The 15831-nt window shown below is 39.3% G+C and overlaps 2 protein-coding genes across 2 annotated transcripts; one reads left to right on the top strand and one right to left on the bottom strand.

Annotated features, from left to right (window-relative positions):
• Positions 1–2705: 2705 nt before the first annotated feature.
• On the top strand, positions 2706–8434 carry ubac1 (UBA domain containing 1). The gene is made up of 11 exons (XM_070904928.1): positions 2706–3096; positions 3946–4066; positions 4153–4226; positions 4372–4479; positions 4635–4737; positions 5372–5480; positions 5686–5839; positions 5903–5980; positions 6850–6936; positions 7226–7364; positions 8147–8434. The coding sequence occupies exons 1-11, from the start codon at positions 2959–2961 to the stop codon at positions 8260–8262; spliced, it is 1227 nt and encodes a 408-aa protein (XP_070761029.1). The 5' UTR covers positions 2706–2958; the 3' UTR covers positions 8263–8434.
• Positions 8435–12163: 3729 nt separating this feature from the next.
• On the bottom strand, positions 12164–14514 carry LOC139283754 (restin homolog). Its single transcript, XM_070903783.1, has 3 exons — positions 14317–14514; positions 14150–14233; positions 12164–13969 (listed from the first exon to the last, which is right to left on the bottom strand). Exons 1-3 carry the CDS (start codon positions 14512–14514, stop codon positions 12164–12166), a joined length of 2088 nt encoding a protein of 695 aa, XP_070759884.1.
• Positions 14515–15831: the final 1317 nt, after the last annotated feature.

Here is a 15831-nt window from a genome sequence, read left to right as displayed (position 1 = left end):
TAGGACTTTTTATACGCTTTTATACTAACAGCAACATCTGTGTTTCATCCATTCTTTTTATTTATTAATGCCTTATTTATACGCATTGCCTGCTTACAGAAATTTCGGGGATCCATGGTGCTGGGTCATACGCAGGACAGAGAAAGTCCGTTAGAGAGACTCTTTTCTTTTAGTATTTCTTTTCTGCAGTCAAGCCTCAGCAAACACACTGGGTATTTATTTCCTTAAGAACTTTTAGTATTTGCTTTTTTTCATATGATTTCTCAATCTTTGTTTATATTTTGTTTTTTTTTGTATAATCTTGTTTATAAATAAACTCGTGATTAAGGGGCATTCTATAGAGCACATTTTAAATTTCAGTGTTATTTCAATTTGTCGTAAGTGTGGGAAATATTCTAGTCAGTCGATCATAAACAAGTTGTGAATGTTAACAGAACACATGTCCTGTATGTCATGCACAGGTCCTGTATGATGTAGGAGCTGTTTCCCACAATTTCCCCTTTTTAAATATCATGCAATTCTTAGTTACACTCTCTAGAGTTGTGTACATGTCTTGAGTCAATGGAACAACATTATGTTGTGCCTCTAGATTTGATTGCCTTCATATGTAGAGATATGGTGGAGATGTGATATGTTGTACAGTATACAGCCATCTTGGAGATTGGCAGTTAAGGCAGGCTTGAGTATCTGTTAGTCCTGTGGTGTTGGAGAACTGGCCTGTCGGCCACAGTGTATGTTGTTGTCCAGAGGGAAAAGGAAACTTCACTTCCCCTCTCGCTCCTATTAGTTTGAGCCTATGGCTGTGTTCTTCCTTTTGTAAATATGTTGTGCATTTCCCTTGTAAGCAAGATTTTGTTTAAGAAATCTGATGTCTTAAGCATGCAATTTTGATAGGTCTCGCGCCAGTCAACAGCCTCTAAAATGTCAAACAGAACAGAATATATATTTTGTATTTTACTATCCCTTATGCATAAATACATTTGAACTATATAGAAATATATACATTATATTGTTATGAGACATTTTCTCATAAAAAGGGAAAACATAAATATACATAAATATTGAGGTTTTATAAATTCATATTTATTTACTGTTCTGTAACATATAAAAATCCACCGAGGCCAACATTTGTGCATATTATGAAATGCTTTTGTTACACTTTGGTAAAATGGAAAAACTGTGTCCACTTCAATGCTTTGTGAGACACTCCCTGGTATAGTTTGCAAAATGTTATAATTTAAAAAAAGTATTTGGTTGTAGTGAAATTGTAATATCTGCAATATGTTTCTTTTCTCTTATAAAGTTATAATTTGCAAGAAATGTATTTCCCCTTTCATTTTCAATCTGTAAAAATGTTTCTTGTTATAATAAAGGGCACTTGTGTGTCTTGAACTTATGAAAACTGTCTTTTTTTTTTTACTTTAAATGACTTTACAAGATCTCAAAAGATCAATATCTTCTAGACACTGTGTGAAACAAGGGATTAGCTAAATAATTATAGATCTGGTACAATAACCACAGTATAAGGACATGCCCTGACAGTTCTGCAGTTATTGTCATTAAACCTTTATATAAGAATAAAAGTGACCTTTCTCCATATACACTGTAGCACTTCATTTGATCTTTTCACATTTGCTGAAGGGGTAAAGTACAAATATTTTACTTACTATGTCTCCCTCTAGTGGTGGTAATTTTTAGCTTTAAATGTAACAACTCACTTCCCTAAATGAAAGTTGCACTGTTTCTGCAGTGTGTGATTATTGTGGAAACAGGTCTTTGAATGACTTGGCCATGACAATGGCTGGATTAACCTACAAGGGGGACCCAGGGCAAAAAACTAGGCACTGGGTCCCAAATAATCTCCAGTTTGCTAGAATACTACCTGGCCCCACGTTTGCTGTGTGGTAATTTGATTAACCACATAAACTGTGGGACATGAAAGCACAAAACCGAAATAATGAAGGTGTGTAAATTATATTTTGATATAGGGGCCCTCTTCAACATATGGCCTCAAGAGCAGGTAATAAAGTGGGACCCACATTAAAACCCTTATTTTGCCATTTCATCTTGCAAAGTGCCAAAAATCTCTGGTTCCAGCATCTCACTTGTGAGGATTATCTCTGTTTTACATCATTGTAAACGGAAACTCTTTGGGTTTTGCTCAAACCAAACAAGACATTTGAAGACGTGAAGGCTTCAGGAAACTGTGACAGGCATGTTTCACTGTTTTTGGACATTTTTTAAACCAAATTATTAATCTTTATTATAAATTTATTTATTTATATTTATTGAGAAGGTAATTGTCAGAAGAATCAGTAGTGGTCCTTATTGTGTCAATTGATATTGTGCTTTAGTGGTGCATATTACCAAGCAAATTCTCAATTAAATTAGCACAAACCAGTTGACAACCTGGAGCTTATGGGGCCCCTGGAGGTCTGGGGCCCCAGGGCAGATGCAGGCGTTCCCTGGATGGTAATCCATCGTTGCTTATCACGGGTTAAGGGAATACCATAGATGCTTTTGTTATTCTTAGTGTGTTTTTAAAGCTGGTGTGAGTTGTCTGAACCAGTTTGACTGATTTTTATGCATGGAATAGCCTGTGACCCAAAAGAACTACGGCTCCCATGATGCATCGGTAGTAGCACCGTTGAGGTTCAAAGTTCAAACATTACAGTAAAAATAGGGTACTCGCTGGCTGGCTGCCTGTGTGTTCGCCTGGAATAAGAAACAACTTGGTGGTCACAGAACTAATCGGTTGCCACCGCTCCGAAAACCGGCAGATGAAATCGAAAATGGCCCTGAGCTAATCGGCGCCTGCTCTTGTCCTGTGGTCGGCGGATTTACAGAACGACGGCTAGCTGGGTGCTAACGTTAGCACGCTAGCTTGCCAGGAGCACATAGCAACTGCTGCTAGCTAACGTCACTGGACTGGTACTCTTTAGTCTCAAGGCTGCAGCTATGTTTGTCCAGGAGGAGAAGATATTCGCCGGGAAAGTGTTGAAAATACACATCTGCACCATGGACGGCACGGAGTGGTTGGAGGAGGTCACAGAAGACACCACTGTTGAGAAACTGAAGGAGAAGTGCTTGAAACATGTAGGTTTTAGGGTTGTTTGTGTCTCCCTTGTTGCTTTTTTTGTCCTGTCACTCCTCTGCCTGGGGTGTTTGTAGTCTACCATGCCCTCTGTGTAAACTGTCAGTGTCAGTGTCACTGGCTTTGTATTTATAGTAACTGGGTAGCCTTTGCTATTTATAATTTAGCAGGTTGGCTGCCCCTCTCAGCCTAGCTAACTGTCCAGTGGCTCGCCATTGAGGCACTCTGCTTTTCTGGCTGTCTATTATTACACAGCTCATCTCACTTCTCCTTCTATGGCCTATAGCATAAACTCAAGTGGCAGACTATAATGTTTGTTTCACATGAAAACATGGAAAATGACACACGGGCACAGACATCATGAGTAAAGATGAAATGTATTATGATTCCAGGCTTTTATTAACCGTTTCATTTAATCTACTTGTACAGGGTTAGTGCCAAAATAGATAGTTGATTAATTGTCCTTTTAAATTAATAGTTTATAAAACACCAGACAATAATAAAGACAAGTCTCAGAGTCCCAGCTTTGGTTTTCAAATGTCTTGTTTTGATCTGATAAAGGTATTCACAATGTGACAAAGCAGCAAATCATTATTGTCATTGGCAAACATGCTCTAGTTTTAGCTTCTTTAATGTGAGACTTTGCTACTTGTAAGTTGAATACTTTCAGGTTTTGCACTGTTGGTCAGACGAAAAAAAAAACAATTTAAAGATGTCTCATAACATTTTCTAGACTCAATTATTAATTGAAAACTGGCAGATTACATAATGATGAGAATAATCAATAGTCGCATTCTTACTGTTTGCTGTTTTGTATTTCTGAGATGCTTTATATTGTGCTTGGTTCATAGTATGTGCATGGAAGTCTAGAAGACCCCAAAACACTTACCCACCATAAACTCATACATGCTGCTACAGAGAGAGTCCTCATTGACACTAAAACTGTCGCTGATGAAAACCTCAAAGATAAAGGTATGTAACACCCTATTTGACAAGTTTTGGGATTATGACAATCCTGCAGTTTTCCAGGAATCAACCATGTTTCATATATGTTGTAGAAGTTTTGCTGCTCATAAAGAAAAGACCGCCACCAACTCCTCCAAAAATGGCAGACGTTAGTGCAGATGAAAAGGTGAGCGTAATCAACTTTTGGCTTCATTGAAACAGAACTGAAAGTATTTCTTTATCATTATCTTTAAATTCTGCACAACCGGAATCATAAATGTGGGGTCTTCATTTTGCCTGCTTTAAATTACATGTCTCTGTCCTTTATCCAGAAGAAACAAGATAACAAGGCTCCAGATAAAGACGCAATTCTAAAAGCCACCACCAGCCTGTCCACGCGCCACACTGACCGCACTGTGACCCAGCACAACATCAGAGATGTAAGGCTCTTGGTGTGAGGGATTTAGTTTACGGGGTGTATGGAAGAAGTCAAATGCAACATGCAGATTTTGTGAATAAGAATTATTCTACCAGTTTAGAACATTCAAAAATCATTTTTGTTGCGTTTGTGTGTATGTGTTTTGTGTTGCTCTAGTTTCAGACGGAGCTAAGAAAAATCTTGGTTTCTCTCATTGAAGTCGCTCAGAAGCTTCTTGCCTTGAACCCTGATGCTGTTGAACTCTTCAAAAAGGCCAACGGTAAAGCTTACAATCCCTTTATAACTATTTTAAAACTAAGTCTATATCAGTAATCCTGCCATCAGAAAAGTTAGGATGATAGAACATTTAGTTTGACATGTACCAAACACAGAAAAATAAGTTTCTATGACTGAAGCAGGGGAAGACTTTTTTTTGTTGTTGTTAAAACATAAAGTTCAATAATACATCCATCCATTAATGTGCTAGACCACATTGGGCAAGAGGCGGGGTACACCCTGGACAAGTCGCCAGTGTATTACAGGGCCAACACATACACACAAACAAAGGCCACCCAGAGTTTACTAACACAGATATATGGGGATAACATGCAAACTCTCACAGAAAGACCCTAGCTGGCTGTGAATCAACAGTGCAAACCACTGACCCCCTTGTCTAAATTTTATATAAGACTCTTTTAATGTGGATGAAATATTTTATGTACTGGTGTAGTTTTTGCCATGGAGCTCAATGCAGTGAACATCATTTAGAGTATTTGTTTTAGATATCTGAGCCATATTTCTTACGTATTTTTGCTGGAAAAATAGATCCTGATGATTATTGTTGTAGACATTTCACACATATTGCCCAACCCTTAGTTTCAGTTCTCTGATCTCTGTGTTCCTGTGTCTTGTAGCGATGTTAGATGAAGATGAAGAGGATCGGGTGGATGAAACAGCCCTTCAGCAGCTCACTGAAATGGGTTTCCCAGAGAGCAGAGCCATCAAAGCTCTTAGATTGAACCAGTAAGTCTGAGTTGGTTTAATAACAACTCACATACAACTGATGAGTCAAACTGTATGTCTACAGCATTTATTCCTGCAAGACTTTGACAAAAAGAAGAAAGACAAATCTGAGTTGTTGCTGTTCTTGTGTAGCTCAGCTTTAGTCTAATTCATCCTAGAAACCCTTGTAGAAACCTTTTTTTTCTCATCTCCTTTCTTTCTGCAGCATGTCCGTGACCCAGGCAATGGAGTGGCTTATCGAACATGTAGATGACCCCTCTGTAGACGCACCAATACCTGGCCAGGACTCTTCTGGGGCAGCAGGAGCCACGGCTTCCGCCACGCCAGGCCCCACAGCCTCAGCCACAGCCTCAGCCACAGCCTCAGCCTCAGCCTCCGGGCCTAACCTTCTCCGCAGCCTCTCCAGCCAGTCGAGCACAGAGGAAAGCAGCAGGCAGGACGAGCTCACAGAGATCTTCAAGAGGATCCGCAGGAAACGGGAGTTCAGACCAGACTCAAGAGTGGGTGGCTTTATTATCAGAGCTTTCATACAGTACTTTGATTATTACTTACTTTTATATAACTCATCTTGGAGCTCACACCTGCCAGGTTGAGGGCAGGGTTACATACATTCGCCTCTTTCTATACAGTATACACTGTTATTCACTGTTATTATTATTAGTCTGTGTTGTGTAGGTGGAAGCTAGTCCTTCAGACAGGGCAGATCTTGAATTCTTTTTACCAGATACAACTGTGATAACTGACATTATTTTTGCTACTGCTGTGTCTGTGACTGCATCATCTAATATACAGCATATAGAACTGGAAGTGATGTATAGAGGCAGCCTATTAGAAACAGTTTCAATAACCAATAACAATATTCACTGTTATTATTAGTCTGTGTCGTGTAGGTGGAAGCTAGTCCTTCAGACTGGGCAGATCTTGAATTCTTTTTACCAGATACAACTGTGATAACTGACATTATTTTTGCTACTGCTGAATCTGTGACTGCATCATCTAATATACAGCATATAGAACTGGAATTGATGTATAGAGGCAGCCTATTAGAAACAGAGAATACTGGAAAGCGCACTCATGGATATAAAGTGTTGGTGGCTTTAGTTATAGAGTTTTTATAACTCTTTAACTCTTTCCCCAGGAACACTGCTCCATCACACCATCTTCCAGCAAACCACTTCCACTGTGATTACTTTTTCTAACATACTGCCATTTGAGTGGTTGAAATTCTTGTTCCTACCTACCTCTTTCACTGTACACCACCCCCCCAAGACACCCGCCAGGCTCCATAGAAGTGTGACTGTGTATGTTGTTGTAATTATAAGGAGACATTCTTAATCTGAGCACATAGTCTTTTTCTTTGTTTCTGCAGGCTGTCATTGCATTGATGGAGATGGGGTTTGATGAAAAGGAGGTGGTTGATGCTCTGAGGGTGAATAACAACCAACAAGATGCTGCAGTAGGTTTACACATCCACTGCTATAGTGCTTTCAGCCATTTACACAGGCCACGATTGGGCCATTGATGCTAAAACAATTCAAAACTTGACAATGCTGGACTTCCTGTATCATTTTTAAGAAATATTGATTAGTTTAACAGTAGAAATCCAAAGTAACTGCTGTGCCATGTATGAAAAAATGGACATTGCTTTGTAGCTGATCCTGCACTCTGACCACTGTAAAGATACCAATGTATTTTCAAAAACAAAAAAGGAATTAAGTTTTTCACTGTGTCTCTCCGTCCTGCAGTGCGAGTGGCTGCTGGGAGACAGGAAACCTTCTCCAGAAGATATGGACAAAGGCATCGACACCAACAGCCCGCTGTTCCAAGCCATTCTGGAGAATCCAGTGGTCCAGTTGGGTCTAACCAATCCTAAGACTCTGCTAGGTACAGTCTGGTCAAACTTAGTGGAAAAGTCAGGATAGTAGGGGATTTTGTAAACAAACAATAACACAGTGAAGTCACACTTTAAAGGAGAATTCTAGCCCAAGTAATATCAAAGAAATCACAAGCTGAAGCAGACGTAGCTGAGGCAGGCTACTTTACTTTACAGCCTGAATATGTTTAACAGTGTGACACCTGAGGTCGCTTTCACACCGGTAGAACAGTCCATTTGGTCCGGACCAAGAAAAAGAAAAAAAGATTGTTGTATTTTAGCTGTGGTCTGGTTCATATTGTGGCTCGTAGGACATAAGCTTAATACTAGTTTTAACTCTTCGTAACTTTCTGATGCATACATATGTGTTACCATGGTTACCAAATTATTTTTGCATAAATGTAGGCTATACAGATTGGAAGATTGCGTTCTTAAGAGTTTGTAATAAGAAGATGGCTTTAATAGTAGTTTAGCTTTTGAATTTTTGCTAAAATTACTTGCTGTCACAAAATCTTGTGGTTGATCCGTTTTGCCTTCATACCACAAACGTCCCCCTTTTTCAAGTGGTCTCGGCCAGGTTGTTTGGTCCGCACCATTGTTCAATTGACTGCTTTCACACCCACCTAACTGAACCAAACAGGTTAGGTGTGAAAGGTTGAGGTTAAACCACCACCCAAACAAAATGAAAGTGTCTTGACAGGATAGGAGGGACGATATTTTTACATTTAATTCTAAAGACTTTTTAAAGGCTGCTGGTTTTGTTAAATATGTCTTTCTAATTTTTTGTATGCAGCGTTCGAAGACATGCTGGAGAATCCTCTGAACAGCACCCAGTGGATGAACGACCCTGAGACTGGCCCTGTCATGCTCCAAATATCCAGAATCTTCCAGACCCTCAATCGCACATAGAGCCTCCTGGTGACCCCCTGTGTGACTGTGGCAGCTTGTGTGTGTGTTTGACCATATTGGGATGTGTGTGTGTGTGTGTGTGTGTGTGTGTGTGTGCGTGCGTGTGTATGGATGTGTGTGTATCTGAGTGTGGCAGAGACACAAGTATTGTTTTTGCCTTGTAAAGACAAAGCCGGAGGAGTCAAAGTATGAATTAAGATGTTCTACATATAACTATTTATAACAGTACAGTAAAAACACTTATACAAAACAAATGTTAACATAAACATTATTATTACAGTAATAATAAGAAATGGAGATTTAGTATGTTGTTTTTACATTTTAATGAGAACGATTTATAGTTATGACAGACATGATTTATTTTATATAATTTCTTCATGTGCAAAAATGACATCAGACATCAATTTAATGTTTACACTTCAAAGGAAACTGTTTTTGTATGTTTTGCAATATTTAAATATCAATTACAGTTTTGTCTGTCTCTTTAAATTGTTACGTTTCATCAGTGGTGAATGTGTGGAAGTCCTCTATCAGTATCATGTTTGATTTTTCCTCCCCTTTTGTCTTGTTTTTATCAAAATAACTGCTTGAAATTGAGAGGCTGGTGGTCAAAATTGCGTGTTTGTTTAGCTAATTGAAAATGGGCTTTCAGACACATTACCTCTCTCTCCATTCATGCCTGTGAGGTCACTGTAAGTCAACCGCCTCTCAGTTTAAAGAGGAGAACATTTGTCCTTGAGCATCTCCAAGAATATTTATTTGACTTTCTTGCCTTTTAGACGAAAGCTGTACACTAAACTGTTTGTGTCTTAGTCATGTTTTTACAAGAAAATTATATATTAGGCCTGTGTGTTTATTGTCAACGTGCTCTTGAATGTCACATCATCATGTTTCGCTCATTCAGCACTTGTTCACCTCTATGAATATCACTCACTGCAGCACTGAGGAAGTTAAAAGAAGGGTGTTCATGTTTTGTCTCCCAAAGGCTATAGTGGGATGTTAAATGAAGCTGAGCCTAATCAAAAGGGGTTTGCCTTTTTAACCTTTAATTTGAATGATGACGATGCATGCACACTTCATGCTGCAAAGGCGCAAGCATCTTCATACTCACAAAGAAATAATAGAATTTGAAGCAAGCAACCAGTGTTGGTCTTTTGTTTTTTTTCTTTTGAGAGCAATGAACATTTATGCTGTCAAACCAAACCAAAATGTCACTATATAACCTGCCTTGTCATTAGATGTACCCATTGAAAAATACCCTGTATTTCTGTGCAATAGCAAGGACTTCTGTTGACCTGTAAAGAAATATATTTGATTTGAGTGTTAGAGGTGTGTGAACTACAATGGGTAGTGTGTTACACAATATTAGCCTTTGCATTGAGTACTTAAAATCTCCAGCTACAAGAAGGTGAGCTTCGCCTCTCCTGGTTGTACTGAGAGTTGGAAACAGTATGGAGGGTGGTGTGTTTTGCCAAGCTTTTGAGTGTTTTTATTCAATATTTAAAATGTGGTATTGATGTGACTTTCTGCTCAGGGAGGCTGAGATTGTTTTTCTAAACCTGTCGTTATGGCAAACCTCTGCTCACCCCCTTCTAGTTTGGCATTTGAAAAAGGCTTTAACTAATCTGTCTAGAACTTTGCTTATGAATAAGAGCACCACAAGACATGGTTTCGTAAATGCAATATTTGAAAATATTTAAATGTTTTTAGAGAGAAGTGTCTGTTTGAACTATGTATTATTACATTATTTATATCAAAGCCAAACTAGTAACTTGTTCTTATTTATAACATTTTTAGCAAACCTTGAAGTTAATCTACAAATGTGAAAAAATTAAATGATTCAAATGTTGTTTTTACAAACCATTATAAAATGTGCTTATGGACTGGTAGGTCACAGTGTGATTTAAAGTAGTGCAACATGTTTGAATGAAAGAGGATTTCTACACGCGTCCCTGGAAGCCCTCTCTGCACACTTTCTGCCCGGCAGTGGACCTTCATCATGGCCACAGTGACCGGCTGTCTCACCACCACCTCCATGCTTTGCATCGGCATGCATACAAAACTGTCCCGTAATATCTCAAAACAACAAACAACAAAAAAAATCTTTCAAAATGGTCAACAGGAACAGAAAAGATCAAAATGAACTTTTTTATTGCTTAGGGACACTGAGGAATTGTTGGAGTCACAGGTTATTGTTTTTCACTCAGCTTTCATGCAGGACTGTCCCAGATTAACAACCTATGCAATATACTCTCACAGTCTGTTCATTCAAACAGCCTCGTGGCTACTGGCATCTAAATCACTATTGCATTAAAGTTATTTTTTGTGGCTGTATTCTTTGGATGCTGTGTTTTTCTTTAAGCCATGGGTCAGCAAACTAGAGGCAGGAAACATTCACTGTTAGACGGAGGTCATTGTGGAGCCCATAAAGACTCACAGAAGACATGTTGACATGTCACAGTAGGAAAAGTACAGGTGTAAATAATAAAATGAATGATGGCTGAATTCAATTTAGCTGCTTCAGTTTCAGGGTCCTGTTATCGTTGTGTTGGTGATGTCATTGGTCAAACCTGTAAATGGTAAAAGATCTCACTTATTTTCAACCTTCACGGTTCCCAAAGCGCTTTACAGCTAAGTCTCATTCACCCATTCACTCACACATTCACACACCGATGGCGACCGAGCTGCCATGCAAGGTGCTGGCCTCCATCGGGAGCAACTTAGGATTCAGTGTCTTGCGGGACAACAGTGCGCCATACCGTGCGACAGTACAAACCACTGCGCCACCATGCCACCTGTGTGTTTCTTACTACGGCAAGTCAAGATTTGTGCTGTGAGAAGGCATATTGTGTGTACATACGCATGCCTCCATCAGTGTGCATAAGTTCTCTTAGACAAAGTCTAAGTGAGGTGAGAGGAAGCGTGTGAAATGTGGGAGAAGAGGAAGTGTCACTAGGTTTGCATTTTATATTATTTTACCTGCTGGCCTTCAGGAGAGTCGAACACAATAAATATGAATGGTAAAAGTGACACAACAGCTGTCAAGTGCTTTGAAAAAGAGTCTGCACTGTTTCAGTTCAATCATGTTGTGCTCACTCTTTGTAATGTGAGTGCTCTGATTTGTAAGTAAAATCAGTGCCCAGGTTACTCGCTCATGCCTACAGAGTGCATGCACGAGCAACAGGATGCTGACTGCCCTTCACTTAACAGCCACCGGTGTCATTAATAACAACAACTTTCTGAAAACTCCATATAGAATCTTTAAACCGACTGTTGTCAAATATTGTAACAACTTTAGCTTTTCTTTGTTGTCATGTATGTACATTTCCATTAAAATGTCTGCTGAGTCTGGTACACGTGGACATTCATTTGAACCCTCAGCCAAAGTATTGTTGCCCTTCTGTGGCAACTACAGAAGAAATTAGAATTATTTTTTCAAATCACAGGGCAATTTCATCAAAAGGAAATGGTAATGATAAACTACTTTTGAGAAAACACTCACCACAAGATCCATTTAGTATATTTAGATTTCATCATCTCGTCCATGTTTATATAAAAGCTGACCTTGAACAGCAGTTGAGAAATCTTTTAAACTAACATTGACAAAAAAAACTCCATCTGCTAATATATATCATGAGATATGAATGAAAGCTCCAGAAAAGCTGCTAAAAGGACCTTGTGGTGAGATTGTTCTCTTAACTACACCTTTTTTGCTTTCACAATTTTCTGACTGCAGTTTTATATTTTTTCATTATTTATTTTTTATTTTATTAATACACTATTTACATTGTTTACATAACTATAACTAAAGTACAACTCACACAAAAAAGTAAATAGCACTAATCACATCTATCCTCTATCCTTGGATCCTTGATTCAGTCACCTGGATGTTGGAGAATCTTCAGGGATGAGTTACTGTGTACGGAGGTGGACTGAATTGTGGTCGGGGTCTACCTTGTGCATAGCTGAGCCTCTCGTATTGGATTTGGAGGGCACTGTGAGTTTTAAGCAGCTCACGATAGTCAGAGTTAATGTCACTGTGCCTCCTGCTGAGGTCTGTGTATTCCCGTTGCAGGTGGTGCAGAGCCTTTGTGCTCTCGTCCAGGGCAGTTTTCTGCTGGTTGAGCCTGAACTCAGTGTCACCGATGTGTCTGAACTGAAAGTTTGACTCCGCCAGCTGTTGTCCCTGAAGCCTGGAGTAGCTGCCCTGAGCTTTCTGGAGAGCCACGGCCAGTTTCTGCTTTTCCTCCAGAGTTTCTATCTGCTTGGTCAAAGCTTCCTTGAGCTCGACGTGCTGCTTCTCACACTTGGTCCTTTCTTTTCCAAGAGCAGAGGTAATTTGATCCATTCTCTGCTGCAACTCGGAGTTCCTTATTTTGTCCTGTTTCAGGGCATCTTCAAGTTCTGCCTGCCTTGTCTTGCTCTCTGACTGCTGTGCTTTGAGCTCATCAACCATGCCCTGGAGCTTAGCAATGGTGAATTGATTCTTAGAGATTATATCATTATTCTTTGACATCTTCTTTTCCTGGTGCTCAGAGAGAGAACAATGTTGATGTTTTATGTCACATTCTCTCTCCATAGCCCCGAATTTAGCTCTGATGTCTGCGTTCTCCATCCTTAATGTCTGCATGTCGTACATCAGACGCTCTGAGGACGCAGATGCTTCTCTCAGCTGATTGGAGATTGTTAGAGAACTGGCTGCAGCCTGCTTTTCTAAAACCATCTGCTCAAAGTGCTTCTTCTCACTTTTGAGGGAAGACCTTAACAACTTTTCAGTGGTCAGGCTCTTTTCTAAAGCCAGAGTCTTCTCAGAGAGCTCTTTCTCTTGCGTCTGTAACTTTTTATACGCTCTCCAGAACCGAGCCTTCTCCTTCTTAATGGCCTCCTCAAGTCTGCCATAAGCTCCTCTGTCTTCCTGAAACTGTTTTTGATCAAGCTGCCACTTTTTTAGGGCAGCCTCAAGTTCGCCTTGCAGCCTTTTATTGCCAAAAGTGAGTTTTTGGTTTTCCTGAGTCATGTGGTCCAGTTCTTCTGCTTCCTTCTGCTGCTGGGAGACAGCAGCCTCATAGTCTGTCTGGAGGTTACAGTTTTTTGTTCTCTCCTCTTTGAGGTCTGAGGCCCACTGGTCAACTTTCTCCTGCAGTAAGGAAACAATGTTGTCTTTGGTGTCAATATCGCTTTGAAGACTCTGAATACTGAAGTGCAGGGATTGAATGTCATTGTCTTTCTCCAGACTTTTGTCCTGCTGCTCAATGAGGCGGTCCTTTAGTGCCTTGATTTCTGCGCAATTCTCCTTATCGCGCTCTTCAAGTTCTTTTTTGTGCTGATAAGAGGACGCCTCCATATCATTCTTGAGCTTCTCAATCACCTTCTTGTCCTTCTCAAGATCAGCTGTCATGTCAGAGATTGTACCTTTCAGCTTTGCTTTGCTCCGCTGTTGCTCTCTGTGCAACTTCTTGAGATCAGCCACTTGTGCCTTCAGGAACTCCAACTCAACACGAAGGCGTTTTTTTTCAGCTTGCTCCTTCTGCAGAGTCTTTGCAAGAGCGTCTTTTTCTTTTCGCTCCTGCTTCAGAGCTTCTTTCTTTTGAGCTTTATCTCTTTTTTCCCTCTTCAAGGCCTCTTCAAGAGCAGCTTTGGCTCTTCTTTCCTCCTCTAGGTGTTGCTGAATTTCCAAAGATTTCTCAGATCTCTCAGATTCCTCTGTCTGTGAAACATAAAACAAGTATTAGTTTTACCTTCCAAATATAACATTCTCTGTGAGTTGATATGCATATTGATATAATAAAATGTTAAATACTATCTCATGTCATGTGAAATTATTATTTTTACTTCTTACTGTTTTGATGTGTGTGTAAACATGTGTGCCACTGATCTTATCTCTTACCTCACTGAAGGGAGTGTAGCTGATGTTTTCTCTGCTGGAGGCTGGGGGCTGCTCCCGAACCTCCTCCATGATTTCTTTCTCAATCTCATCTTCAACAGAAATGTTTTCAGAGGGCTGATTACTTGGGGACAATAGAGAGCCTAAGGACCAGATTATTTTCTCCTAACTTTTTCTGAAAGCTCTTGAACATCCTCCATTATGTTCTCCCCAACTTCCACTGCAAACTCCTGAACCTCCTCCATGATTTCCTCCTCAAACTCCTCTTCATCAGAGATGTTCTTAGAGGGTCGATTTCTTGGGGCCCACAAAGAACCTGAATTTGGCTGGGAGAAAGAGAAAAGTCCCCTTGATCTTCCTTTGTCCATTTTCTTGAAGAAATGACTGTACCTTACTGATAACTTGTCTTGAATGTACCTGGGATAAAACCTGGCTTTTTGTATTCCTACACTGACTGTAACACGTGTCCAACAAGTGTGTGTCCAACAAGTAGTCAACTATGACTTAAAAGACCCTAATCCTCTTCCTTATTTATAGCTATGCTTATAGTTTTGGTTTTATTTTATACCAAATGTTGATATACCAAATGGATGATCTAACCCTATAAGTCATCAAAAGCTTTCCCACAGTGCAACTCCTTCATGGAGGTCAAATGAATAGGTCAATGCATGTTTTTTTTAAAAACTAAAATTTAATTAGACTCTCAAAAATAGACTCTTTTATCCATGTAGCCACTGAAAGGCTGAATCTCTTAAAGTAATACAGAGACTTGCACACATTCACTTTATCTTTAGTAGAACTGCACTTCATTTGCCTTTTACACAGGGTAGTAGATGTGTTTCCATCTTTTGATGCTATTTTAAATTTTGAAGGCATTTTCATATTTAATATATTTATTCCTAATATAATTTAATATAATTATGTTTTTGACTATAGATTGCTGCAGCTCAATGTCATCAGTGTATTCTACTATTTTTGTGAAGTGTTTGTGTCTGCCTACCAAAATTCCCTTTGTGATGATAATAAAATAAAGACCACTTCAAAACTTACTTTCTCAGTTTTGCAATTTTATTTCCATGCTACAATTTTATCTGTTGTCATTAGAATACTAACAGATTATTTTTTGACTGCATACAAATTAGTGTTGGCACTCATACTGCTTTACAAAACCACTGAAATGCTTCAAATTCTGATACCACATTTCACCACTAGATGGCATTATTGGTCAATGTCACAAGGACAGGACTATAATAATAAGAACGTGGACACATTTTGTGATAAATTCATACTGAAATAAAGAAATCATTCAAGAAGGAACAACTGCTCATGCTCGTGGTTTCATTCAAGTTGTCAAACAAATAAGTCTAATGGTTACAACACTTGGAGGTAAATCAAAACTAAGTAGATTCTTAAGATAACAGAAACAGAGACAGATCTGTTATTCAAAAATGAATGAAGTATAAGTAGGAGAGTGAATTACTGTGGGTATATTACTAACAGTTTATTACCAGTATGACTAGTAACCGTCTGGAAGGTAATCACGCATGCGCAGCAGCTGCCCTTACGAAGTCTGGAACGATGATTACATTTCTATGGGCAGAGCGCGAACACACCACCGGTTCTCGCTGCAAAGCGCGAGCCACTAAGATATGTGTGTGTCTGTTAAGTAACATGAAGCGTCTAGT

The sequence above is a fragment of the Enoplosus armatus genome, chromosome 4 (genome assembly GCF_043641665.1).
Source record: "Enoplosus armatus isolate fEnoArm2 chromosome 4, fEnoArm2.hap1, whole genome shotgun sequence".
In the NCBI taxonomy this organism is placed as follows: Eukaryota; Metazoa; Chordata; class Actinopteri; order Centrarchiformes; family Enoplosidae; genus Enoplosus; species Enoplosus armatus.
This window is presented reverse-complemented; position numbering and strand designations above follow the sequence as displayed.

Bases quoted from the DNA above. Each gene is read 5' to 3' on its own strand.
- ubac1 (XM_070904928.1), top strand. From the start codon at position 2,959: ATGTTTGTCCAGGAGGAGAAGATATTCGCCGGGAAAGTGTTGAAAATA. The intron at 4,480-4,634 runs GTAAGGCTCTTG...GTGTTGCTCTAG, and splicing joins CCCAGCACAACATCAGAGAT to TTTCAGACGGAGCTAAGAAA. The intron at 5,981-6,849 runs GTGGGTGGCTTT...TTGTTTCTGCAG, and splicing joins AGTTCAGACCAGACTCAAGA to GCTGTCATTGCATTGATGGA.
- LOC139283754 (XM_070903783.1), bottom strand. From the start codon at position 14,514: ATGGACAAAGGAAGATCAAGGGGACTTTTCTCTTTCTCCCAGCCAAAT. The intron at 14,234-14,316 runs GTTAGGAGAAAA...GTTGAAGATGAG, and splicing joins TTCAAGAGCTTTCAGAAAAA to ATTGAGAAAGAAATCATGGA. The intron at 13,970-14,149 runs GTAAGAGATAAG...TATGTTTCACAG, and splicing joins GCTACACTCCCTTCAGTGAG to ACAGAGGAATCTGAGAGATC.